This window comes from Talpa occidentalis, unplaced genomic scaffold (genome assembly GCF_014898055.3).
Source record: "Talpa occidentalis isolate TD23 unplaced genomic scaffold, MPIMG_talOcc4v2.1 talOcc4.2, whole genome shotgun sequence".
Classification (NCBI taxonomy): Eukaryota; Metazoa; Chordata; class Mammalia; order Eulipotyphla; family Talpidae; genus Talpa; species Talpa occidentalis.
In genome coordinates this window covers 93,094,432-93,122,147 of record NW_023602073.1, presented here as the reverse complement: position 1 = coordinate 93,122,147, position 27,716 = coordinate 93,094,432, and the positions used below count along the sequence as shown (strand labels likewise).

The following is a 27,716-nucleotide window of genomic DNA, read 5'->3' as shown; positions in this document are numbered from 1 at the left end:
TCAGAAGTTCAAGATTTTTTAAGTGAGTCAGAACTGAAGTCTTCTGCCCTGGTGTTGTGTTTCTTTCTTTTCTATCCATAATTTGTTTCTCTTTTTTTGATTGCAAAATAATACACACTCATTATTTGAAAACAGAAGTGCTAAGAAGAAAAAAAGCTACCTGTATTCTCTTCTTAGATAACCCTTTTAACATTTTTGGTTATTTTCTACTGTTTGGGATATTTTTCTTTACTTTTCTTTGATGAAAAGAGAATGTCCTCAGAGAGCTCATGGAGAGATGGCCGAAGCAGCAACCTCCTTAGTGGAGGAGTGTTCCCCATCAAAGCTCCTCACTGCTGATAAAAGCCAGCCACCATCCTGGCCCTCCTAGTCTTCCTTTTCTTGAAAATACTTCAAAGCTTCTTGTGGCTGTGGGGGGGCCCAGGGGGAAAGGCTTGTGGAGCCAGACCCAAAAGTTCTTGGACATTATAGATTCAGATGGAGGTAAAAAGTGGTTTTCTAACTAAAAGTACCTAACACAGAGAAGGCAGTGGGAGAGAGGATGAGAAATACTGGGGGCAGTGTCTCCCAAGGCACTCCCTCCGGTCTAGTGTGTAGTATAGTCAGGGCTTGAGCCCAGAGTTCCAGTATCTGTTTCCTTTTTTTTTTTTTTTTTTTTTTTTTAAGATTTATTTATTTTATGCACACAAGAGCTGGGGTACAGGCCAGAAATGCGGGGAGTGAGAGGATTCACCAGAGACAGAGTGGGGAACAGAACAGGCAGATCAACTGAAATACACTGCTGAGGGGAGCAGTGGGCCAGATAGGAGAGGTCTGCTGCACCTGTGGTTAGCTTGCTGGCTGGGAATCAAACTCGTACTTCATTGGCTATGGATAGCTCCACAGGTTGTTTCTTAACCCTTGTGCCACCAGGGAGGCCCACCTTTTTTTAAAAAAAAAAATTATTTATTTATGTATATAAGAACTGGGGCCACAGGTGCGGGGGTGGGGGGTGGGGTTGAGAGGATTCACCAGAGTGGGAGCAGAACAGGCAGATTGACTGAAATACACTGCTGAGGGGAGCATTGGGCGAGACAGGAGAGGTCTGCTGCGCCATGTGGGTAGCTCCCTGGTCAGGGATCAAACTCATGCTGCAGTGGCTGTGGGTAGCTCCATAGTGCCTCGTCTTAACCCCTTGCACCACCAGGAAGGCCCCAGTTACTGTTTCCTTTGAACCTACATATCAGATCCTGTCACCTTGACGTGTGAGGGTCTTATCTATATTATTTTGGTTATGCTTAAAATTTTTATATAAGATGTTGCTTTTTGGTGTAAACTGACTGTTGGGGCTCAGCAATCTTTTTGTTTTATATATATTTGCATATATATTATATATATTTGCATATATATTATATATTTGCATATATATTTGTTTTATATATTTGCATATATATTATACATGTTATATAAAGATATTGTAATATGCCTAAATTAATGTAATTTAGGTCATTGTGAAGCAATCAATTATTCTGGTAATGCTCTAGAATCTTTCCTTGAGAAAGATTCACACATGTTAACATTCAATATGTATTACATGACTATTACACATTATGTAATATAATTCATACTATAGGTTAAAAAAGCAGCAAAAATAATAAGCTACAAAGACAAAAGTTATCTAGACATCCTGGCCCACATCATTTTTGGGGAAATAATTACCTGTATAAAGAAATGTGTTGGAGTGGCCTCCCACCACGACGTCCACTCCCTTCACTTTCTGAGCGATGAGTTTATCCATCTCAAAGCCAGAGTGTCCCAGTGCAATTATTTTGTTCACACCTAGAGTTGTTAGTTTATCAACTTCAGGTTGTAAGGCAGCAATTTCTTCTTCAAATACTAAATCTCTTCCTGTGGAGCAAAATAAATAAAATGGACATTATTTGGCAGTAATTTTTATTATATTACTTATTATACACACTGATATGCCAGTAAAAGACACCTTCATATATTGAGGCTCTTCACTTACTTAGACTAACACATATTTATAAATCACATATGAAATCCCTAGAAAGCCAAAAAAATTTCCATCAATAGCCTCAGTTACAATCACTCAGTGTTACATTAGTTTAGGATTGTGAATGATAGTATGTTGCTCAAATTCCATGTAAAATTATGAGGAGGTTTCAGACCTGGAAATCTATTTTTAATGTGTTTTATATTTAGATTTCTGTTATGCCAATGCAGAAAATGAGCACACAAGTGTGATAACTATATGTATGCCAAGTCATAATGCTATATGTACACCTTTAACCTACACAGCATTGTATGTCAAATATATTGGTACGTATTATACATGTATACCCTAACTCTTCAGCCATGAATTCAGCAGCCCCTGAAATCAAGTCCTCACCCAACTTTCCAGCTTTCCCTACTCCGAAACTTTGTTCTAGGAAACTACACCTTCAGCTACCTTGTGACTGTGGTCCCTGCGCACTCCTGCTCTCACCATTCATCCCAGCAACATTCACTGAGAACTTCCCAACTGCTGCTCCCCGCCCCCGCCACCTGTGTCTGTTCTACTGAAGGCCCTTGGCCCTGGGGTTCTTGACAGGACCCTCCAGGGGTCAAGGAGGTCTTTGCTCAAGTCTGTCTGCCCCCACCCAAGGCAACCATCACTTTACCCAAGCCCCCTTCCTCTCTCCCTCCGACTTCACAACTCTCTTGTGGTATTTAATTACATTCTATCTTAAGTGAACTACAAAAAAACAGTGGACAGAATATAAATTATGGAGACATAGTTTGCTTTCGAGTTTGCTGCCTAATAAATATTTATTTAGTTTTTCAACAAGTCTACATCTTTATCTGAAATTCCCAGCTGACCTCTATGTTACATTCCAGATGTTCATTGAGAGGAGACACAGGTTCTGTACTCTGGTTGCTCAGGCCGCTGCTGACAGGTAGAGACTAAGGTGTTTTCTGGTGTTATCGGTACTCAGACTAGGAGCATCTGACCAGGTGGCCACTGTAGCAAGAGGCCACTCATCCCAACCCTACTCACTGGGAGCATTTGGTTTGTTAGAAGTGAGGCAGCTTGCTTTGGTGGTGGTGTGGTGTAGTAACATATATCTGAGGAGGTGTGACTCTGACTCACATACAGTGCTGTAATCAATGTGGTCTCAGTAAGAAAGAAAACAAAGAAAAAAAGGCATCAGGCAGTCTGGCTCCCTCTGTAATCTCAGCCCTATCCTCTTTGCAGAAGCCCACTCTCCCCCCCCACCCCTCACCCCCGAGTCCTCAGGTCGAAGCCTGCCAAAGTCACTCTGGTGGGATCACATCCTTTTTTTTTTTTTTAAAGATCCATTTATTTATTTATACAAGCACTGGGTACAGTCAGAAGCGCAGGAAGGTGAGAGAATTCACCAGAGCCAGAGCGGGAACAGAGCAGGCAGAAGGACCGAAGTACACTGCTGAGGGGAGCAGCGGGAGGCAGGAGAGGTCTGCACGCCATGTGGGACCCTCCTTTGGTGGCCGGGTTGCAGCCGGGGATTGAACCGGCGCCGCAGAGGCTTCGGGCAGCTTCGCAACCCAGCGCTCAACCGCTGCGCCACTGGGGAGGCCCGGGATCACATCCTTTTAGTCAGAGGAACACCTTTAAGACACTTAAAAAATAGGTGACACTTGACATCCACAATGGCGCTCTGGCTCCCCCATGACCTCAACAGTAACAGCTATTGACCATATGTCCACAGTGTGCAAAGGCCTGGTCACCGTGGGGCAGATGTCCACCCCCTGGGAGGGCCAGATAATCTCAGTCCCAACAGTAGGGAGCAGGAGAGCCTTGTCTGTTCTGTGGCTGAGTGGCCGCAAGGCCCTCTCCCCTCAGAGCCCAGCAGCTGCTTGGGTTGAGGGCACCTGACCTTCTGATGTTGCTTTGAATGGCCTGCATCTGTTAAAAACAATAAATAATATATTATGTATTTGTATGCTAAATTAAAAATATCTTCAATGTATTATATTATATTAAATGTTATATTTTATTATGTTATATTATATTTTATTATATTAAATGTTATAGTCTATTATATTATATATTATATTTATTATATAATATATGATATCATATTATTATATTATATTAATATTATATTATATTAAATGTATATTAATTTATATATCATATATTATTTTTCTAATTGTTAAATAGCAGCATGTCCTATGTTAATTCTGTTTTTAAATTGAAGCATCATTTTTTCATTCTTTTTTTTAAGATTTATTTTATTTATTTATGTATACAAGAGTTGGGGTGCAAGCCAGAGGTGCAGTGAGTGGGGAGGGAGGGGAGTGAGAGGATTCACCAGAGACAGAGTGGGGAGCAGAACAGGCAGACTGACTGAAATACACTGCTAAGGGGAGCAGTGGGCAAGTCAAGAGAGGTCTGCTGTGCCATGTGGTTATCTGGCCAGGGCCTGCCCATAGCTTCATGGTGCTGAGACTTAACCCCTTGTGCCACCAGGGAGCCTCCTTTTTTTCATTCTTGTCAGTGTTTTGACAGTATAGGATGTCCCCCTCAGGTGTGATTGCCGACGCACTCCCACCAGGGAAGCAGCCACAGTCTTGCACCAAGTCCCTTGTGCTCTGCCCTCCCCTCAAACCTCTGGATGCCTCAGATCTATGGTCAGCTTTCAAGGGTTGGTTTTAAAGTTTGTCTTTGACCCTTTGTTTGGTTTCTCTGTATTCCACATATAAACAACACCATCCTGTATTTATCTTTCTCTTTCTGGCTAATGCTTGCTCCTGGTTTCCCAATTTCCTTTTTTTTTTTTTTTTTAAGGGAGATAAATTCTTTTTTTTTTTTTTAAGATTTATTTTTATTTATTTATACAAGCACTGGGTACAGTCAGAAGCACGGGAGGGTGAGAGAATTCACCAGAGCCAGAGCAGGGAGCAGAGCAGGCAGAAGGACTGAAGTATACTGCTGAGGGGAGCAGCGGGCAGCAGGAGAGGTCTGCATGCCATGCGGGACCCTCCTCCGGTGGCCAGGGAGCAGCCGGGGATCGAACCGGTGCTGCAGAGGCTGCGGGCAGCTTTGCAACGCAGCGCTCAACCGCTGCACCACCGGGGAGGTCCTCCCAATTTCCTTTAAATAAGGAAAGAAAATTTGTTTCGATAATTTAAAGAAAATGCCATTTTGTTTTCACTGCCAAGGTTTTCAGTGAAAGTGGTTCAAATGTTTCTTGAATGGTCTTAACATTGTAGAATAATGTATGTACACATATGTATACACAAATACATGTATATTGTAGCAGCTTTATATTAGAATATAGATATACACATGTATCTACACACAGACACAACAAAGTCATTAAAACTACAAGAGATAAATAATGAAAAGGAAGAAGGTAGAGTTAACTAGACATGTCATAATCATACTAGAAAAGGAAAAGATAGGGTGTACTGAGGAAAAGATAGGGTGTACTGAGCTCTGGGTCCCTGGTTCTGAAGAAGGAAGGGCAGTGAATTACATGAGTCTCATTCTGGAGTAAGTGACTCTGTATTGTTTCGCACTGGTTACAAATAGCCTTTCACCCAATTTTGAACTCACTGATTTTAAACAATGATATTGTTTATGTCAACAAAGAAGTTCATTGAGCAGAAGAGTGAATGTCTTCAAGGCGAAACTGAGAACAACATGGAAGTCACTAGATGGATTTCATCAATGTCATCCTAAGAACAATACCATATGTGATTCCTGTTATTATCTATAATGTCCATTAAAATAACACCAAATCCTGAGTTAGTGCATCTATTTTCAAGCAACGCATGTCAAAAGAGTAGAAAATACCTGGATTTGAGAGATAGGGCGTTTCTTGTGAGGTATATCTAACAATTCCCACCTTTTCACCACCAATGGAAATAGCTTTATATGGAGCATAAAGTCCTGATATTTGAGATGCTAGCGGCCCCTTTGCTTTAATGTTTGCACTCAGAATTGGAAATGTGGCGTTTTTGAGGAGTGGATCAATCAGTCCTTCTACACCATTATCAAATTCATGATTTCCCAGTGCCTAGTAGAAAGAGGAAGAGAAAAAAGAATTAGGAACTCTGGAATTTCCAATAGAAGCATACCTTGAAGAGCATTACACTAGGCCAGAGGCACACAGACCTGGCTGGGCTCTGGGAGGGTAACTCCATGGCTTCTGTCCTCATGCCCATAAATCTTACTCAATGGCCCTGAGGCTTGGCTCTGGGACACTGAGCTCTCTGGCTGCTCTCCAGCCCCCACACCAGGGGAAGGAAGGTGGCCTCAAGGCTCATCAGGTCCCCTGGAGAGCTGGCTACAGGCCACTGACTTGCCAACCCCCACTGGAAGCAGGCTAGAGGGTCTGCATGGTCTTTTCACATAAATCCCCATTTCAATGCAAGAACCCAATCATCCCAACCTCCATCTTGGGAGAACTGTCTTTCTTCTCACAGCCACTTGGTTATAATCTACTATGTCCCCATAATTGTTTCCTCACAAGAGCTCCATAGTCCTCAGTGGAGAAAGAAGATTCACAAAGGCAAGCAGGAGATGGCACTGTCTTACAGTGTGTCATCTGTTTCTTCTTTTGGGACCACCCTGTGTTTCATTCCCGGCTGTGTCACAGGTGACGAAATGATCACATGACTCTGGGGGTTCTGGATACCTCCTGAGCAAAGGGCTTGGTGAGACCTGGCATGGGTTCTGCCTCCATCTCCTTTTCTGTCTCCCATCCCTCACTGCTCTGGGAGTGACCACTGGGTGGGTACAAAATAATCAGCTCTGACTTCAGCAGCTCCTTCTGACAAAACATGACACATCATTCACTTCCCTGAAGAACCTTCCATCCTCTCTCCATGACCCTCTGAATAGTCCCGTCTCCTTAAAGCTCTATCTCCCTGCTGCTATCTCCCCCTGCTAGACCTAGCTCCCTACTGCTCAGGCTGCCGAGGCTGATTCCCTGAGTACTTAAATGTGTGTTTCCAACTTGCTCAACAGCTTTACTTCGCAGGTCAATTTGGAGCAGGCTTGAACGTGCTGACTGGTGGCCCCTCCATAAATTAATGTTACCCCGCCCCCCATATTGTCTTATGGACCCACCCGCTGCTTCCTTATTAGCACTTCCTTCACCCTAAGGGCATGTCTACTTGTTGGGTGGTGTGGGGGGTGGGGTATGTGGGGTGGGGTGGGGGGGGGCAGGCCCTGGCCAGGCCAGACCCAGTTCTCTCGGGCTGCCCCCTGCCCTCCCCTCCCAGGTAGGCATGCCCTGATCATCTGGGCTCAAAGGAGAAGGTGCATGATGTTTCCCCTGTGCATATGCTTGTCCAGAGAGAGCAACACGATACTACTTCTGCATTCGCCCTTCCCCCATCCATCTCTGAGGATCTAACCATTTTTAAATCTATTTGCTATTTACTTCTAATTGCTTCCATCTTAAAGGCTGATCTAGACTTAAATATTCTCTCTGTTTTGGGTGACTGTCACCTTTTTTCTCTTCTATTCTTGGAACTTCATGTTTTCTTTTTATGGGGAAATAAGTCTCCCTTATCAGATGATATTAACTATCTTACTTAATGGGCTTATAATTCCTGAAAGCTTATCCAACTGTCAGTCACAGGGCATTTTATTGACGGCATTTTACTGTGGGTATTCAGCAAACATGGACTGCTATATTTTCATATGTTTGTTCTGTGGTTCATGCCTCCTCCCCCAACTTGAGTGCAACCCCTGAAAGTGTTGATTTTGGCCATCTTTTCACCTCTCTGTCCCCTTGGGGGCACAGGTCCTGATCTGGGTGCTTAGGCTGCTGTGTGGTCTCACTGAATGGTCTCATTCATATTTGCACCTTCAACTCCAAACATAACATTTGCTGCCCTGACTTTTCTCCTGACCTCTAGATCTAATGTCTAACTGCTACATGAACATTTCCTCCCAACATCTCAAAAGCACCCCAAACCTATTTTGTGCTCAAAATAGCCCCCCAACACTCCCTCTCTTACCCAAGATACCATCATCTACCCAGGCAATAAAAGCAGTAACCCTGGAGCTGCTGGATCTCTCCCCATCACTCACTCCCTTACCTCCTACGGGCATTCCTCCCCTTGCCTAAATGCCCCATTTAGTCCATTCATTGCTGTTATCTGAGTGCAATCCTTGCTCCTGGACTATAAATTAGGAAGCAGAATCCTCCTTACTGGGCTTTTAGCTATCCACATTCTTTTCTCTGACCCATCCTAGATATACCCTATCTATGTGTGCCACCTCTATATATTGCTTCCAGAATAAGCTTTCTCATATGCACGTGAGATCTTGTCATCCCCGCTGTAAGTTCCTCCAGTGGCTGCACTGCCTTTGTGGTTAAATTCAACATCCTGAGTCCTCGGTACCTAGGTTTTGAGATCTGGCCTTATATCTCACCTCACTCCCCCAGCCAATGTCTGACATCTACTCTCTAACATGTGAGGCTACGAGGCGGGGCTGCCTCTGCTGCTTATGAGCTGTGAACAGGATGGTTTCTAACCACAGCTATTCTGGAGGGGTAGTGAATACACATAAGTTGTAATGAGAATAAACCAGCATTTAATAAACACTTGCTACACACAGCTATCACGCAAACTGTTTTGTATAACAATGTAATTTTGTGCTGTGAAGTGCGTGTTATAACTATTATCAATTTACAAGAAAAAAATGAGATCTAGAGAAGTTAAACACATTGTTCAAGGTCACATAAATAATTAATAAGTAGTAGAAGTGGGGCTAGAACTACTGCTGTTTGACTCCAACCTTCATAATCTCTATGCTTGGGTCTAAGGGTTGAGGCTGGACATAGTGAGCATTTCAAATCAAACCCTAAAATGCTTGCAGTTTTCCTGCTCTCACTATCTCTGACCCTCTGTAGATGAGAGATAAGGATCAACTAATTGATACACAGCTAGGTAGACAGAATAGAAAAGTCCTTTTTCATGTCATGCCTGTACTAACTTATTCAACTAATGGTTTAATTACTGAAGTCTGATGGCCCTTTTCAAAGAGAAACATCCCAAGAAGTCTTCCTATCCCCTGTCTGAGCTATCTGCCCTTCCTCTGCTCTAATGGTCACGTCTGTGCAGCCCCAGCAGACGTGCACCTGCGCACTCAACCCCTCTCACCTCTGGCTCACTCCCTGGAACAGGGCAGGGATCCCCCATTGTGTGAGTACATGATGAAGCAAAGAAAGCTCTAACCAGTTTCCTGTGTGTATATACAGCATTACCTACAAACAATGCAGAAAAATTCCTTGTAAATACTCATTTTCTGCACAGACCTCTCCTGTGTCACCCCCTGCTCCTTTGCAGATATTTCAATAAATCCACCTTTTCTGTTCTTAAACATAAACACTCATTTTCTTTAGAAATGTGAATATCCATTTCCATTCCTTGACTTTCTCCACCTGTCTTTCTTCAACAGCACTTACTAGAACTTCATTATTCACAGCTTTCAGAAGAAGGACACACAGCTCACCAGCCACACCAGGCTCCTGTCATGTGGCTGGCAAATGGGGGCACACGAGAAATGTGTTATATAAATTGATTGTATTTCCATGTCAATTTTGTATTAATAACATGAAAATACCTCAGAACGATCTGCCCAAGAGAAGGACTTGGAGCAATAAGAGAACAGAACAGAGCAGGTCACCTTTCCGTGTTCCTTTATCTTACAGGGAGTTTATGGAAAAAACAGAAGAGATTTAAAAATTTATAATGCAGTATCATTCCACTTTGCTTTTGGGTCCTCTGTGAAAATTTCTGTTCATGTTTCTTACATGTGCTTATAAGTCCTTGGTTGCTCTGGCACCCAGTTTCCCTTGTGTCTTTAACTGCCCATCCTGATCTGAGCTAAACTGTCACTGACCACTCATAGCTATGACCCCCACATCAGAAAGTGACTTTGTGACCCTGTCATATTCTTTTTTTTTTTTTTTAAAGATTTATTTATTTATTTATACAAGCACTGGGTACAGTCAGAAGCACGGGAGGGTGAGAGAATTCACCAGAGCCAGAGCGGGGAGCACAGCAGGCAGAAGGACGGAAGCACACTGCTGAGGGGAGCAGCGGGTACAGCAGGAGAGGTCTGCGCACCATGTGGGAACCTCCTCTGGGGCCAGGGAGCAGCCGGAGATGGAACCAATGCTGCAGAGACTGCGTGCAGCTTCGCAACCCAGTGCTCAACCGCTGCACCACCGGGGAGGCCCCCTGTCATATTCTTATGCTCGCTCTCCTTTTCCTCCTTCGCCTTCCCCCTTTCTTTGCCTTCCAAATATTTCATTTGTAATATTGGGCTCATTCATTTTTTTTTGGCTCATTCATTTGCTAATCACATTCATGCACTACTTCTATCCCTATGACAATGTTGTATAATTTTATTACAAACACTAAATTTACCAAATGCACTTTTTCTGTAATTTAAGAGTTGAGTCTAGCAAAATGACCATCAGCATCTCCAACACCAGTATCATACAAGTATAATGTGAGCATATGGTCAAGCATATGGTCTAGTATAATGTGAGCATATGGTCTAGCCTCAGCTGCTCTCCCTCACTGCTTTCTTTGTGCCGGAGATGTCTTAAATATTACTAAAAAACCCCATAAAATTTGGGTGCCATACTATCTATTTAGCCCATTGCATTATGTCTAACTACCCAAACACCTGGAATGTTACCTGACTTTTAAAGCTAAAAACACAGGGCCTCCCTGGTGGTGCAAGGAGTTAAGTGTTAGCACCATGAAGTTATCAGGAGCCACTGCAGCATGAATTCGATTCCCGGCCAGGGAGGAGACTCAGATGGTGCAGCAGACCTCTCCTGGCTCTCCTGCTGCTCCCCTCAGCAGTGTATTTCAGTACATCTGCCTGTTCTGTTCCCCACACTGTCTCTGGTGAATCCTCTCACTCTTTGCACCCCTGGCCCACACCCCAGCTCTCAAATGCATAAATAAATAAAACAAATCTTTAAAATATATATATAGCTAAAAATATGAAAAAGGACAATGGAGATTCCTTTCTTCTGTGACTCAAAACCTGCTGTTGTTGTTAAACTCTGAGGAGTGTGGTACGATGCTTTCTAATATCTTCTGCAGGTATTGTGCAGTTAGGAGTGAGAGAAAGCTAATGTTTCTAAAGTTTGGCTTGTAATCCTGACAAATTCCATGTACAGACCAAAGTCTACCTTCCCTTCAGGGATAAGCCTTTCCTCACTTAAGGCAAACCTTCAGGTAATCATGAGGTAATCACATCTCTGATCATTTATTTCCAGTGCTTAAGCTAAATATTTAAACTAATAATCAATTACTATCTCTTGGATACCAAAGTAAATGGAAGGTACCTAGTATTCACCCAAGTTGGATGCAAACAAATGCATGATGTCACAATGCCAGGTCTCCCTACCCCTTTCTCTGTCAGGGGCAGATGCCAATTAGTTGACTGTATTCCTCTTTCCCAGTGAGTTTGGACAGAGCCTCAGAATCTTTCTTATCCTGGCCCTATAAGGAGTTATTGTAAATCAATTAGAGATGGCACTTAGATGAATTGGTTTCATGCTTGCGCTAGGATTATACGTGTATGATCTATTAACTTTTTTTTTTAAGATTTATTTATTTATATAAGAACTGAGGTACAGGTCAGAGGTGCACAGGAGGGTGAGAGAATTCACCAGAGACAGAGCAGGGAGCAGAACAGGCTGAGGGGAGCAGCAGGCAAGACAGCAATCGTCTGCTGCGCCATGTGGGTTTCTCCCTGGCCGGCCGGGATTTGAACCCGCACTGCAGAGGCTGTGGATAGCTTCACAGCGCGGCGCTCAACCGGCTGCGCCACCAGGGAGGCCCTGATCTATTAACTTTTAACAACAATGATTAACAAATGTAACGGGAGTCACTAAAAAGGCAATCTTTTCACATAAAAAGGAAAGAATCCTTCCTGACTTTTCTCTTTTAACAGTATTTGTTCTGCGAACAGAATGCCTGGAATAGTCACAGTGGCACTCTGCTGCCTGCACACTGTCCACTAAGGCCACATACCAACTTCCATGTTTTTCTTTTTCAAAGTTCTTCCCAGTAGGAGCTGCTATTTAACCATTTGTTCTCTTTACCCCAAACATATGCTCCCATTGGTATGAACTAAGTAGATAAATGGAAGAAATAATGAGCACACGTCCCAGGGTGAGAGTAAGAGAAAGAAAGCACTTGGAGGAAGAGTGCCCCACAGCCCCAGGAAGGAGGACCAAGGTCTGAGTCTTAATGCTTGTATTTATTCACGGTCTGCAGGAGGTGACAAGGAGTCAGTGTTCTCAGATGGCCTCTTGTTATTCTGGAATATTTTGTTTTTAAGGAAAAATCTCCCACTTTACAATCTCTCCTGTTACAGTGGTTTGATCACGTAATCTCTCTGTTATTAAATAATACGCATTAATTGGCCCCCATTACCCATTTAAAATGTATGAAGCATAGGGGAAATACTTGTTAAATATTTACTGAATGAATGAGTAAGCCAATAAATAATTGGTGGGGGAAGGAAAGAAGCCACAGAAACTTAATTTACAAGACTGGGATTACTGTTATTCAGCCCCCGGGCCAGTTGCCATCAGTGGCCTCTTCTCTGACTGCACAAGTGTCATCATGTCCATGTGCACTGTCTGGGAAAAAAGATAACAAGACACAGTATCTCACTTTATCTCAAAAAGGTAAAGGGTTGTGTCTTGAAAGCTTCTAATGATGGATGTAGCAGCTACAGAATGATCATTTCAGCAGGCAACTGGTTCCTAAAAGGCCAGGAAGTAGTAAAGTCCTGAAGCTGAAGGGGCCTCAGAGGCCAAGAACCTCTTAGGCGTTGACACGCAGCTGCATTCTCAGCTGAGCAACGTGCCCTCAAATAAAGTTCTCAGGAGGTCACAGTGGACCAGATCTGAGAAGCACCACATACAGCATCCCTAGTGAGCTTGCAGCAGAATTTTTAATGCAATGGTTGCCAGAAAATTTAGACTTTTTCCCAAATTGTGAAATGACTCCTGTCTTCTCCATTTCAGACTGGCTCAGCTTGAAACCACACAAGGGGGGAGGGGTTCACAGATACTGAAAACGCACCAGCCCTGAAGAGGGCCCGAGGCCTGCCCCCTTGTCCATTTCCTGTCTCAGGAGATAGCATAGGGTGCTGACTGGTGTGATTTGGTGCTTGCTGCCCTTTCCTCCCACACCCTTCGTGTGGCCCCTGACTCCTCATTTGGAGGCCACCGAGTCCCCTGTCAGGCTGAGCCCCTGCAGAGGACACTTAACCCCGGTAAGCTGTGAGAAACTTGTGAGGATTCATGTAGGAAAGGAACCCGCACAATCAGAGGGAAATGCAGAGAAGCACCGAGCACCAGACAGCCTCCCCTTCTCCGGGTCCTCCTCTGACAGCCAAGAAGCCATCAAGTTGCTCTTGTTCTGGTGCCATCCCTCATGTGGTCTTCTCCTCCACCCTCCCACTGCTCCCTCTGCCTCATCACTTCTCTCCCAGACCCTTCCAGAGTCTTCCAGCCTGTGGGTTGGCCACCATACTTACACAACTTCCACCCTCTCCCGCAGGCCACCAGCCTACACACACCCAGCCCACTGTGTCTGGCCCTTGCTTTGGGATCTCCAGAGCTTTCCACTTCCCACGGGAATCACAGATCTGATTCCCGGGATGCCTTACAAGACCCTCCTGGATCTCCCTGAGCTGCTTCTTTTCTGCAAAACTGTACCTCAGGTCCAGGAACACCAAACGTTCCACATGATTTATTTATTTATTTTTGATAGGTAAATGATACCATTTCTTTATTTTTTCTTTTTTAAAGTTATATGTCATTTGTTCTTTTAAAATCAATATTTTAGAAAATTTGGAAATTATTGAAAAACACAAAAGAAAAATAATAATTACGTATATATTGCTAGGCATCTTCACACATTTTTCCTTGAGTCCTCCAAACAACAGCATGAAGTACAATAGTTAATTTTGTCCCCACCACAGTTACACAGTTATTTCCCCTACAGGTCATAGAGGTTAAGTGAGTTGCCTATATCACACAGCTAATGAGAGAGAGTGCTGGCCACCAAGTCAGGTTTTTTGACCTTCAGACTCAAGCTTTCCCCACTAGAGTTATTGTCCCTAGAGGGATGGGAGAGGACAGAAGTGCACTCTATATACATGCCTGGTCACTTGGAGCAGGGTGTCAACTGAGGGCTCAGTAATCTTCACATGGCATCTGGAAGCAATGGAAAGAAAACATGGACCAGGAGTCAGGAGCCCTGGGTCCCAGCTGTTGCTCCCCCATGATGAGATATGTGTTGTGGAATTCAGGTCCCCTTTCAAATCTCGTTTTCATGGTTTCATAAAGGTTGTCATTGGATGGTCTCCAGGAGACATTAACTGGCTTCTAAAAAGTTTGGGCATGGAATGTCAGGGTACAGTTGGCTACTGAGTGTTTGACAGTCAGCTCAGTGATCTGCTTCTGCTTCTGCTTCAGCTTGATGCTACTTCTCCTTCAGCAGGAGAGGCTGCTTCCTGGACCAAGTTCAAGGGAACTGGGCCCTAGGAAGGACACAGCAAACTTCTCTCTCTGTAGTGACTCATAGCAGAAGTCAGGGAATGTCACCCTCATAGGTTGCAGGGACCCTGGCAGCCTTGCTAATTAATGTATCACCCACATTGGGATCCTTTCAACTTTGATTCCAAAATCAAAATTTGAAAGGAAATGGACTGGATCACAAGACGTTGGTCTTGCTGTGAGCTCTAAATTCCTTTTACTTTTATAAAGCTCTTTAAATTTAGAACAGAATATCCAGGTTTGGGAGCTGGGACCTGGGCTTTCCACCTTGGCAGTGAACCCACTGTAACCTCCACTTGCATTCCACATGATTTAGATGCAGCTCAAGTGTGACTTTCTGTAAAGCCTTCTGGGATCCCTCCACCGAAGACGCCCCTCCCTTTTTGGGGCATCTGTCATTTCTTGCACACTTGTCTCTGGCAGCACTTTTTTCATTGCCCCTGTCCATTGATACATCTTTCAGATTCAGGAGTGACAGTGACTGTCCTTTTATCCTTAGGGACACTGATGAGCATCTGGCCCGCCAGATGCTCAGCACAGGGCCCAGCAGATGTTTACTGAATGAATAATAGCACCTCCTACACCACCTGCTCCTTTTAAATTGGCCCTATTTTACTTTATGATTTGGTGTATGTGTTATTAAGACTTTTCAAAAGAAGGCACAATATAAAAATAAACCTGGCAGGTAGTTGCCAATATCTTAGTTGTAAAATGAGAGAAAGCTGGTGGCTTTGAAGCAGGTGAGATGTTTACCCTAGTGCATCAGAATTGGCGGCCTGGCCCTCCACACCCCTCTCAGAGTATCTGCCTGGTTCGTTGTTTTGATTTCCTGTGTTTTTATTTACATTTACACTAATATCTCATTGGTGATTGTGAATGGAACAGGTGTTTTTAAAAAAAGTTTGTTAAACTGTTCCATAGGTGTGCCTTCTGTGTGAGCACATGAACATGAGGCAGTTGGGGAGAAAATGGAACTGTTTGAAAATTCTCTTTGTGTTGGAAATATGCTAAGGAGACCCACTATTTGGTATATTAAAGGACAACTGAATTAATCTGAATTGAAAAAGGGGATATTTCACAGTCTCAGCTTTGTTTACAGAGGGCTATAAAGATTACCACTGAATCTGACATAAGAGAAATTTTTTTAAAGAGAGGAAACATGACAAAAAATATTTATAGTTAAGACTTTAATGATACATGACCAGGTACTGGCTACATATTAACTCATTCAATCCTTACAATGCTATGAGATGCTATTATTCTCCTTTTCATAGATGTGGAAAAAGGCATAGGAATGGAAGTGGTAGAGATAGGGCTTGAAAACAAATGAGATTCTGCATCCAGGTTCTTAAGCACTTGTTCAAATTGCCGCTAATGTAAATACCTGGAAAGAATCTTATCTTTCAAGCTTCTAGAGTACAAATTAATAGTGCCATGGCCCTTGTCCCCAGGGAGGATAGGGAGACAGGAGAGGGTATAAAATAAGCCCATCCACCCACCCATGCACACACAAGATATGCAGGAACCTTATAAAGGTTGTGGGAGACAAACTTGCAAAGACATAGACACACATTGCCTGTTAGAGGGTGCATGAGGGGGAGCTTCACCTCCATAATGCCAGCTTACAAACAAATGACATCCATCATCTGGGTGAACAAATGAGGGAATGAAAACACAAGGGCGAAGGTGGAAAGAAAATACATTTCAAGTGAATACAAGAGGTTCAACCATGCAGTTGGAAGAAAATCAAAGGAAAGAATTGATTTAAGAGCAGTACAGTATGTGTACTGTACACCCTTTAGGGTCAAGGAGAGAGTTGGTCTATTCCACAGCTGGGCCCAGTGGCCAGTCACTTGCTCAACAGCAACCTTAAGCTGGAAACATTACACATTACATTCACGGCCCCATGGACCACTTCTGGTGTTGGGTTGTGCTCTGTCCTCCAAGTCCTGGGCCAGGGCATGTCCATCCTGGCAGGTGAATGTGACATCTGGTTGAATGGCAGAAAAGATGCCAGGGTTTGGCCCAGCTCAACTGTACTTCATTGTTTGTTAAATGATTGAGTAGACATTACTGAACAGATAGCATTTCCCATGTCAGATGGAAGAATTTTCAAACTCTTCATATACCCAAAAATGCTACATTTAGAATTACCTGGTCAACGAATTGGGGTCCAGGTAGGTTTAACGAGTCTCTAAGAGATTAGAGGGTTAATGTCTAGATTTTATATAATGCACCAATTATTCAAGTGAAGGAAAGAGTCAAAAGAATTTTCAAGAGCGGTGTGCTTACGTGGTGGAAGAAAACAGACATGGGAAGAGTTTGCATAACATTCAGATGTATTTGTGAGTGAAGTATGGAAAAATGCCAGTTCTACATGTGCTTTATTTTTTTCTACCCCCTCTAAATTTCAGCTAAGAAAACATAGATGGCTAGGACAAGATGTGCAAAAGAGCTGACTTTGCTTCCTGCTTTGCATGTGTCTGGGCTCTGTAGCTGTGCTCTGGGGGTTTGACTCACGCTGGGAAAGAGGAGGCAGCAGGACTGAGAGCACAGGATAGGTGGGGGCTATTCACGTCACTGAGGCCTGGGGAGCCACAAGTCCCACACACAAACCTTCTGAGGTCTGAGCTCTAGACATAATTATCTGTTTTCTTGACAATTTAAAATATGTCATTGATGTTTTAAAATATACCATTTCCACCAGACTATCTCTTGCTAGTTTCCCAAATTAACACAAGTTAATGCTACATTTAGTATTACCAATTACGATGTAATTACCAATTACATTGTTAATTACCAAATTAACACAGTTAATTTGGGCTTTCCTATTGAATATCAAACAATTCTGTGATTCTTTAAATGGAGAGACTGTGAGCACTTGAATAGCTGACTACTCTGCCTGGATTAAGCCAGTACCTCCAAGTAGGAGACCTACCTACTGTTGATTTGGACATATAAGGTACACATGAGGGACAGCAAAGCAAATTGTTAGTGCTCAAATCTCCATGCACACAGGCTAGGATTTCTGCTTTGTTTTCCTCATCCCCTTCCTCTCAGGTCTTACCCATCCTCTTTCTGTAACTATAAAGGGCTCAAATGGGTATTGTCCTCTCTCTATCTATGCACAGGTCTCACACTGTCCTTAGCATTTAGCACAGACCCTGGCACACAGTATTGTTATGTGTGTGGACTGGATGTGTATATGAGACTCCAAGGCTGCAGGCTTTAGACTGGGTTCATCATCATCCATACCCTAGGCTACCATTTTTTTAGTACTCAGAAAGGGACACTCCATCAAAAATCCTGGGAACTTCTTTATCTGGAAACAGTGTCCATGTGGGTACCTGGGAGAAAATCTAAGTCCTCTCTCCTCAAGGAACAAGTGGCCATGGAAGCAACTCTGAGGGAAGAATATGTCGTCAAGCAAATTTAGACTTGTGTGTGAAATGAAATCTGTGGATGAACCAAGTTATGTTGGCTGGCTGGAAGCAATACAGAGCTGGCAGAGGACACACAGCAGCCCCTCTTCCAACATCTCCATCTCATAGCTGAGGAAACCACTGCCCAAACTCACATAGATAATGAGTGTAGGGTAAAGAAAATATCAGGCTTTTCTGCCCTTCCGCCATCAGGATAGATGATGGATCCTTGTCCTGAATGCATGCCTGATGGTGGGCACCTGGAATAGGGTGTGGGCATAGGTAGATGGGATTCAGCTGAGCTAAGACTGTGCTTTTAAGGGCGGCGTCACGGGGGGACGCCAGCAGCACCAGCACCAGCAGCAGCAGCAGCCGCCGCAGCCGAAGCCGAAGCCGAGAAGCAGCAGAACGAACGCTAGAGAGCCCAGATAGAGTGAGGACTTGCTGGGGGCTGGGAGGCCTGCCAGCCTCCCAGCCCCCCAGCCAGCACCCCTGCCTGCCATATGCCTGGTGAACCCCAAATAAAAAACCTGCAAAACTACTGAGGACTCTGACTCCTCCTTTACCCGATCTGCATGGGATCAGAAAACCTGCCTTGTGCCCTGTCCTGCCCCTTACAATTGGCGTATGTCGGCAAGATCCATGCAGACGGGTATTGGAGCCCTCCGAAGACCTGGAGGGACTAAGGAGAACAGACTTTGCCTGTGACGACGCTGGAGGCACCATGGCGGTATAGAAGATGGATACGTCCACGAGCTACAGGATGAGACCTGGCGTGAAGGAGACGCCCGAAAGGACCAGCCAATGACACCGGATAGGACCAGCCAACGACACCGGAAAGGACCAGCCAATGACCCCTGAGGCAGCAGGCCATTGCTGAAGCAGGGAGAGGCCAATGGACTGATAGACTGATGAACTGATGATTTTGGACTGACAATCCCGCCAGAAGGCGGAGGACCTTAGCAGGTTATGTTTATTTTTTGAGAATCTGGGGGTGGCCAGTGGGCCTAGATGGCCAAAAGCAGCCTGTGTATGCCCAGTGGCCAGGTGGAGGAGAAAAGCCAACTAAGGTGGCAAAAGCTGGTACTGATGCTAAGTTGAGAAGCCCTAAAGCGGCTGTTAAGCAGCCTGGGTATGCTGAAGCCCTGTGAGTCTCGTAAAATCACCTATGGGTGATGCCCTGCTCATTCTTGAGTGAGGGTGAGGAGCTGAGGAGCCCGTCCTTGGGGGACGGGTGGGGAATGTGGCTTGGGGTAGAGCCCAAGCCAAATGCAAAGTTTGGATCCCCAACCCATGTGCTTGTGCAGTGGGTTGGCTTGAGAGCAGGGGTCTGTGAGTCGCATGGGTGGCCATGAAGGCCGAGTGTTGGAGCGACTGCAGACAGAAACCCTGAGGGTTGGCGATTACCCCCAACAGAATAAAATTGCCAATCCCAGAGCTAGTGCATCCTGGGGGTGGATGCGGTGTGTGCCTTGTAGCCGAGACTACAGCCAGAGAAGGCCAGGAAGCCTGACGGCTCCTGGTGTGATATAGCAGATGCCGTGTGTGATTTCCCCTCCCTCGCATGAGCAGTGCCTTCGGCAGCAGATTTGGTGGCTCATCTGCTGGTACCAATAATTGTCTTTTGCACTTGGTTGGTGCCCTGCCTGGACTTATTTGTGTTCTGTTGTATTTTGTTATGTTGTATTTTGTTATTTGATGTATTTGCTTTTGTGGGCCATGGCTGCATTGTTTGTTTGCTTAGAAAATTGTGTATATATGTATAGACTGTATGGCAGAAAACCCTGAGGGGGTGGACTGTAGGGTAAAGAAAATATCAGGCTTTTCTGCCCTTCCGCCATCAGGATAGATGATGGATCCTTGTCCTGAATGCATGCCTGATGGTGGGCACCTGGAATAGGGTGTGGGCATAGGTAGATGGGATTCAGCTGAGCTAAGACTGTGCTTTTAAGGGCGGCGTCACGGGGGGACGCCAGCAGCACCAGCACCAGCAGCAGCAGCAGCCGCCGCAGCCGAGAAGCAGCAGAACGAACGCTAGAGAGCCCAGATAGAGTGAGGACTTGCTGGGGGCTGGGAGGCCTGCCAGCCTCCCAGCCCCCCAGCCAGCACCCCTGCCTGCCATATGCCTGGTGAACCCCAAATAAAAAACCTGCAAAACTACTGAGGACTCTGACTCCTCCTTTACCCGATCTGCATGGGATCAGAAAACCTGCCTTGTGCCCTGTCCTGCCCCTTACAATGAGCTAGAAGAGCCAAGAAGTAAAACCTGGTGTCCTGATGTCCCATCCAAATATTTTTCTACAGCCCATTAGGGTCTGTCGCGTCCATGATGCTAAGGAAAGGCCTTTAGATTGCATTTCTGTGCTGGAAATAGGCTTCAGTTGTCATGGGATAAGCTTGAATGGAAGAATCAGTTTCCTGGGTAGTCATATCACAGCCTTTCGACTCTTTCAGTGTCCCTGGGTTGAACCTCTTAGTCATCTTTTGATGATACCCTGTTCAGTAAACCCAGGAGAGGCCATTAGATTCCATTTCTGTGCTGGACAGAATGGGTTTCTGCTGTCGAGGGTGAGCTTAACCAGAACACATGCTCCTGTGTAGTAACACCCAAGCCTGTTGACTCTCTGTGCCCTGGCTTGAATCCTTTTAGTCTTCTGAACTGGTCCCTCCTCTGGCCCATAGAAGTGCAGCTGAATGTTTACTGTGATGGGCACTGAGCTGAGCACTTTACAAATGCTCTTTTGTCTCCTTTGAACCTCACAATAACCTATGGGATTGTGGGTCTGCTAATCCTAAGCGGCCTGTTCGGCCACCATTTTGTTATCTACAGTTCTAAATCCTAAGCAAGGTCAGAACGGCCTGGTCAGTTAGGTACAGGAGCCCAACCCTGCAAGGTGCCTTCAAATTAATCAAGAGCACAAAGCTGGATCACGCTGGGAAGGCTGTGCATCACGAGGTGTGATTGGGAAAGCCTGGGGTGGGGGGTAGGGCTGATGACCGGGAATGGGTAGGAGGGATGATGACCGATGCATGAAATGTACTCCTGACTTACACAACTCGAGGTATGATCGGGAACACGGGGAGGGGGGCAAGGACCGATGTATAACAAGGGACCCCAGAGGCTGATCAGTGGAAAGCCTTGTTGATAAGATTGAGACCATGGCTGGGGAACTAGGGCTTGATCTCAATTATAATACCGAATCATCAAGCAGATGAGAAATGCCTGGAGAGCAGACTCACACTCCCTGATAATATAGATGTCAGCACATTTTCTAGTTACTTTCTTCCCCTTTTCCTTTTTTTCCTCCTTCCTCTCACAACTGATGCTGTAATTCTTCTATCAATAAAAAGGCCAGGATCTTGCTCTTCAGCAGCATCCTGCATTGTGCAGCCTACTCCAGAACTCCCGTTTCTTTATCAGTGCGGTGCTGCCCGATGCAACATGGGATGAAGACGACCATCACACCCAACCTGCACTTGTGGAAATGCAGGCTTCCCAAGATTAACTAGCCTGTCACGTCCATAGACTCTGAGCGGAAGAGAGGGGGCTTGATTCCAAACAGAGATCTGAAACTGGTTCCCTTTCTTTCCTCATCACCACAGTTCAGTCTTTGGCTTCGATGCCTGCGCCTCACCATTGCCATCCTCTTTTCCCACTTGCTTCTCTGATGTCTTCACCTTTCTCCCATTAATGCTTATCTCCCCAAACTGTGATTTCCCTTTGTCAGAAAGAGTTTTTCACATAGCAACTGATTCTCCAGTTCTCTGCAGACAGCAGTTCTGACCATATCCACCAGGGGTGATCAGATCCCTTAAGTTAAAGGGCTCAGTGCCACAAGACCAGGCCCTGGGCACCGGATGCAAGTCCAGGTCACCTATATTTCTGATCAACCTCTCCCTCCCTGACTTGATAATTTGATAGAATGACTCACAGAACTCAGGAAAGTGCTTTAGTTACTATTACTAGTTTATTATGAAGGATAAAAATCAGAAACAGCCAAATGGAAGCTAAGTGTAGGACAAGGTTTGCAGGGAGCAGGAGGGAAATAGCTTCCATGCCCTCTCTGGCCGAGCCACGCTCCCAGCACCTTGAAGTATTCATCAACCCAGTCATTTAGGATTCTTTTGTTACATAGACAAGATTGATCAAATCACTGGTTATTGGCGATTAACGCAATCGCCTCCAAGACTGAAATCTCCAGCCTTCTAATGATGGCTTTTTCTTTCTTCACCAGTCCTCATTCAAAAATTATCTTGGGATTCTCAGTCATCAGTTATCTCATTAGCATAAAAAAGACACTCTTATTTACCCAGGAAATTCTAAGAGTTTTGGCTCCTGAGTGCCAGAGGGACAAAGATCAAGTATTTATTTTTTTTATTACACCACCGGCACCTTCTATTCAGAAACTTCCAGGGCCTCTCTGTACCAACAATGGAGAGCCCAAACTTTTCAGGGTGACCTTTATGCTGCATGCATCTTATCTCCCATCTCCTGGGCTTTGTTCTGGTTCGGGCTGGTTCATCTCACAGATTCCCTTTTTTTGTATCCTGGCCCTTCACCAATTTAAGCATTTCACTAAATCGACATTGAATCAGAGTAGCTCTGAGGCCTCGATTTACTCCGAGATGTGAGGAGCCTCAGAGATGAGCTGATTAAAACCTCTTATTTTATAGATGTGGGACTAGAGACTCAGAGAGATGAATGCATTAGCTCCAGATTGTAGATTTATTATCTCTTGAAAGGCAGAGAGACAGGATTTGTCTCTGAATTTCTGGTGAAGAATGTGAGAATGATGAACTTAAAATTAACCAACTCTTTTGTAAACTTTCAAAAGCACAGATCAGAAGGAAAAACAAAGATTAATTTGATTTTAGCAAATGAAAGATTCCTGTTTGATGAAAGACACTATGGAAATATTAATAGACATAACATAACCAGAACATAGTTACAGTGTCTACAATTGATGACAGATTAATGCCTAGAACTCCTGAAAAGTAAGATAGAGTCAATCCAATATTTAAGAAACAGCAAAGGATGTGAACATGCAGTTAGAGAAGATGCCCAAGAAGTCAGCAAACAAACCAAACTAAGTAGTTTTTAGAAAAATACAAGATTAAACCACAGTGAGAGATACTTTTATACCCTTTGGCAAGCTGGATAATGAGCTTATGGAAGCTCACATCTGTGTGAGGGTGGCTAGAGGAGAGCCTAGAGGTAGCAGAGGGCAGGCAATGTGGCTGAGCTTAGTCAAACTAAGTATACACATTCCTTAGACCAGCAATTCTGCCTTGGGTATGGATCCAAGGAATCCTCACAAGAAGGATCTGCAGGAGATTCTTTTGAGCAGCATATTTGTGGAATTGCAGTATAATTAGCAGGATCTCCAAACTCAGCCCCAGAGGAGCAGATGGTAAAATCGATGGAGATCACAGGACACAACAGCCATACACAGTAGATGCAGTGACATGGACAAATATGAAAAACGATCAGTCTAAGACAAAATTAAGAAACAGAATGAGTGTAGTAATGGGGATGATTACATAATTAAAAAAATGCAAGCACAATAAGAAAGGTTCTGGAGATTAGCAAAGAACACAAAACTGGAAACACTTTAGTTGTCTATGTGGGAGGTAGGGAAAGGCAACAAAAAAGAATCTGACTAAAGATCTGTGTGAATTAAAGGCAGAGGTGAGAATCCTTAATCCAGTTACTTGCTCAGGCCTCTGGGAACATTTAGCTATAGCCAGACTGCAGTCTTCTGGACAGAAAGTGCGGTCAGGACCTTAGGAGCAGGGGCCAGTGAGAGAGGAGGCTGGCCTTTTCCACTATAGTTCCTCTCCTGGCAGCCCGCCAGGTCGGGGAGAATCCTAATCTTACCTATGTGGATGAATCCCTTTGACTTTGTGCTTTGGGGGGATTTCATTAAGTCTCTCAGTGAGTAAACATTAAGGAAGTTTAGACAAAGGGTGTTGGAAATGATGGAGGCGGAAGTGTGGTGTAAATCACACCAGGCTGTCAGAACCTGCTAAACATAGATGAAAACCCAAGTATTCCCTTCCTCACAATCTTTGTTTGTTTGTTTATTTATTTATTTATTTATTTATTTATTTATTTATTTATTTGGCAGTGCACATGGAACTAATCTTTAATTATGAGCTAGAAGGCTGCTAGGGATTTTTGCATTTATCATCTCGTGAACTGTTCACAAAAGTCCACATCGTGGATGGGAGTTATCTCTCCTTTTGCAGCTAGGGAGCAGGATGTCAGAGAAAGTTACCCAGCATGCTCACACTGTGAGAGAATCCATGCTACCTTCCTCATGACTATGGCACACTAGTCCTTCCACTGGACAGTTATACTAACTAGTAGCTTTTGAGCTCCCTTCTAGAGTTTTCTGCCAAGCTTCTGGCCTAGGTACCTGCCCTGTTGCCACCATATCTTTGGGAACTTCTTCAGAAGCTCTCACTGGGCCATGCAGGTCTAGAAAGTCTACACCTCTGTGAGCCTCTCAAGAACAACTGGGGTTTGAGTTAGATCCTAGTTGCTTCCTCTTTGCCTTCCTTACCCTTGAGTCATTAGATATGACGCCTCTAGCCAGGTGCAGTCTTAGAGAGCTGGACATGTCCCACCACAGCACTTTTTCACTCTGAGATGAGTCTCCTTCCTAGCATTCTAGACGTGGCAGGCAGGTGGGTGGGGTAGAAGAACTTTAATAGCAGAACAGCAATAAATTCCGGAGAGTAGATATTATAAACAAAATGACAACAAAAATCTCTGTAAAACCAGAATAAGATGAGATTTATCACATGCTGAAGCTTACAAAAGTAGGATTTTAAGCAGGTCAAATCATGTTTGTTAAATCCCAGATCTGCAGAGTATGTTCTGAGGAAATGCTATCACGAACATGGCCATCAGCCTTATTGTTTCATCAGATCCCCTCTCTTCTCCCTGCCAACATGATACAAGCAATCTAATTTGCCTCTGGCCCCAGTCCAGTGATTTTGCAGGAACTGTAAAAGAAAGCAATTTCATCCAACAAGAAGTATTTTAAACATTCCTGGTGGTGATAGGCTGTAACTTGCTCCAGCCTCACCCAGACACCCTGTCAGAAAAACTTGATATGATGATTAACACCATGAGCTCAATTTGACTTACAGAGGAAAACATTATTATTAGGGAAAACTAAAAAGTCTCATTTTTTCTACTTGGAAGAGTTTATACAACTGTGGAGAAAGGGATGTCACAAAAAGAAAAGTTTACAGAGCTGTGGTTTATATGTGAAATCAAAACAAGCTCTGTAAGGTTTACCTTTCTGGGAGGAAATGGAGACTGAGGCTAGCAACAATTCAGCTCAATATTTATTCTGTCAGGCAGGTCGAGGCAGGTCAGGCAGGTCAACCTGTAGAGCTCCGGTACTCAGAGAACACACAGCATTCTTGGAACCCACAATTCTGATGGTGGTGAGAACCTCTAGATGAACTCTACAACTTAGGGGGTCCATTTGACTTACTGCTGCTTTACCTGTTACCTCAGAACAGAGAGATGCTCCCTGGCTTCTCTCACATCTCTATAATGAGCTGTCCTGTTTGGGGAAAAATACCAAACAACTACACCCTTTTGTCATTTTTTTCTGTCCTCCTTTCTCCAAGTTCCCAGGCAAAAGTGCAACGTGTGCTGCTAACCAGTGTGCTCTTCTCATACAAAGTGTATTGTTAGCCCTCTATATCCCAGCCCGGCCCCCACCACTCCCTCTCTACCCCACAGTGGACTTCACAGATTCGCCCGGGATCCTTGCTCTGTTCTTCCTCTTCTAAAACTCCTAAGATTTCTTGTCTCCAGTTTCTCCACTGTCTTGCTGCATCTCTTTATTATTTTACACAGGGTTAAAATTGAAAGAAAAAGACCTAAATATGTACATATAAACAACTGAATACTATTCAGCAATAAAAAAGATGAGTTCTTATCATTTGAAACAACTTGGATAGAACTAAAGGGAATAATGTTAAATAAATAAATCAGAAGGAGAAGAACAAAGTACTGGATAGAAACAAAACTAAAGGTCAGACAAAACCAAACCAAAAACAAATCCCAGAAATCTGACTGTAGAACTGAGATTAGCAGAGGGGAAGGGGATTGTGGGGGCAAAGTGAGAAGGGGGCCCAATGGACTAAGGTGGAGGGCTATGCGTGCCTTGGTGGTGGGTGTGGTGTGATAACATCTGCAAAGGCATGATCCTTTACCTCTGAATCACATATTGTGTTGTAAACTAATGTTGCCTCAAAAATTTTTTTTAAAAAAGAATCACATATATGCCTTTTGTTTATATTTATTTACTGCTGTGTAGGTAAACTCTTTGACCCTTTTCTAGAATTCAGTTCAACTAAGAAGTCATCACCTCTAACAGAGCAGTTAGGAGCTTGGATTAAATTTTTACTCAGGCTTTAAGAGTCCCTCATCTTTTAAATTGGATTCTCTTCCTAAATCTCTACTGCCAAATTGATTTTATTGAGATTCTTTGAAATGTGTGTTTCAGCGTTTTGGTTCTCTCTGGGAGTTTCTTTCTTAAAAAAATATATATATTATATATACACACACACACACACATATATATATATATATATACATACAGACTCAGTGGTATCTGATAATAAGAACTTTAGTAATTTATGAAATTTATTTATAATTTATTAAGTAAGTGATAAGAACAACTGACATTTATAGGGGCCACATATGTGCCAGGCAACCCTCTGAAGGTAAATATCATTATATCTTAAGGATAATATTATTATTATCCCCCCTTTATAGGGGATGGAACTGAGGCACAGAGAAATAAGTAGCACCCAAAAGCTGGCCTGAACCGGGAACTCACTCCAGGCTATGAATCTAACTGCGGTGAATCTCTGGGGTCAAAGGGCTGATCTGGATAACAATACTCAACCACCTTAACCCTCGATTTCCCTTTCGATAAAATTGAAATAAGACCTTCTTCGGAGGCTTGAGCAGTGCATGAGGGATTCTTGAGGAGTGTACTGCGGCCCCTGGCGCTGGAGAGCAGCCAACGCTCCCACGCATCCTGCTAAACTCCCTCGCAGGCAGGGTGAGCTCCGTTCCTTTTAATTACGCACCCCACAGCGCGGGCCTAACACTATCAGCCTGTTTCAGGCGAATTATCCAAGTGACTTTCACATTTGAATGCACCCGGCACACCGGCTAGAGTCTGGCTTTCTCCCGACTCGGCTCTGATCGCAGGTTTGCCTCCCGGGCTAGCTGCCCCCTTACCATGGCATCGTAGCGTAGGGCGTTCATGAAGTGTGCCACCTCGGTGCCCTTGTACACCGTGAACCAGATGGTGCCCTGGTACTGGTCGCCAGCATCGAGCAGCAGCACATTGGGCTCTTCCTTGCGGATCTCTTTCACCTTGGTGAAGAGCCGCGCCACGCCGCCCACGCAGAGGCTGGCATTGACGCACTTGCTGGAGTCCTGGCTGGTCTGCTCCAGTCGGCTGTGCAAGTCGTTAGTGTGCAGGATGGTGAGCTCCCAGGTGTCGGCCCCGGGCCACAGCAGCGCGCCCAGCGCGAGGAGCCACAGCGCTGGCACTGGTACAGCTTGGGCACGCATGCCTGCCGCGCGTGGAGCAGGCGCCAGTTCCGCTACCGCGCGAGTGGCAGCGAGTGGCTGCAGCTTGCGCGGCGGGCTCCAGAG

General features: G+C 44.4%; 1 protein-coding gene across 1 annotated transcript; it reads right to left on the bottom strand.

The window, feature by feature from the left end:
* Positions 1-1,653: 1,653 nt before the first annotated feature.
* Positions 1,654-27,716, bottom strand: LOC119252665 (5'-nucleotidase-like). Its single transcript, XM_037520048.1, is given in 4 exon segments — positions 1,654-1,686; positions 1,688-1,887; positions 5,822-6,044; positions 27,294-27,716. Coding segments are annotated over 4 exon segments (795 nt in total). The 5' UTR covers positions 27,633-27,716.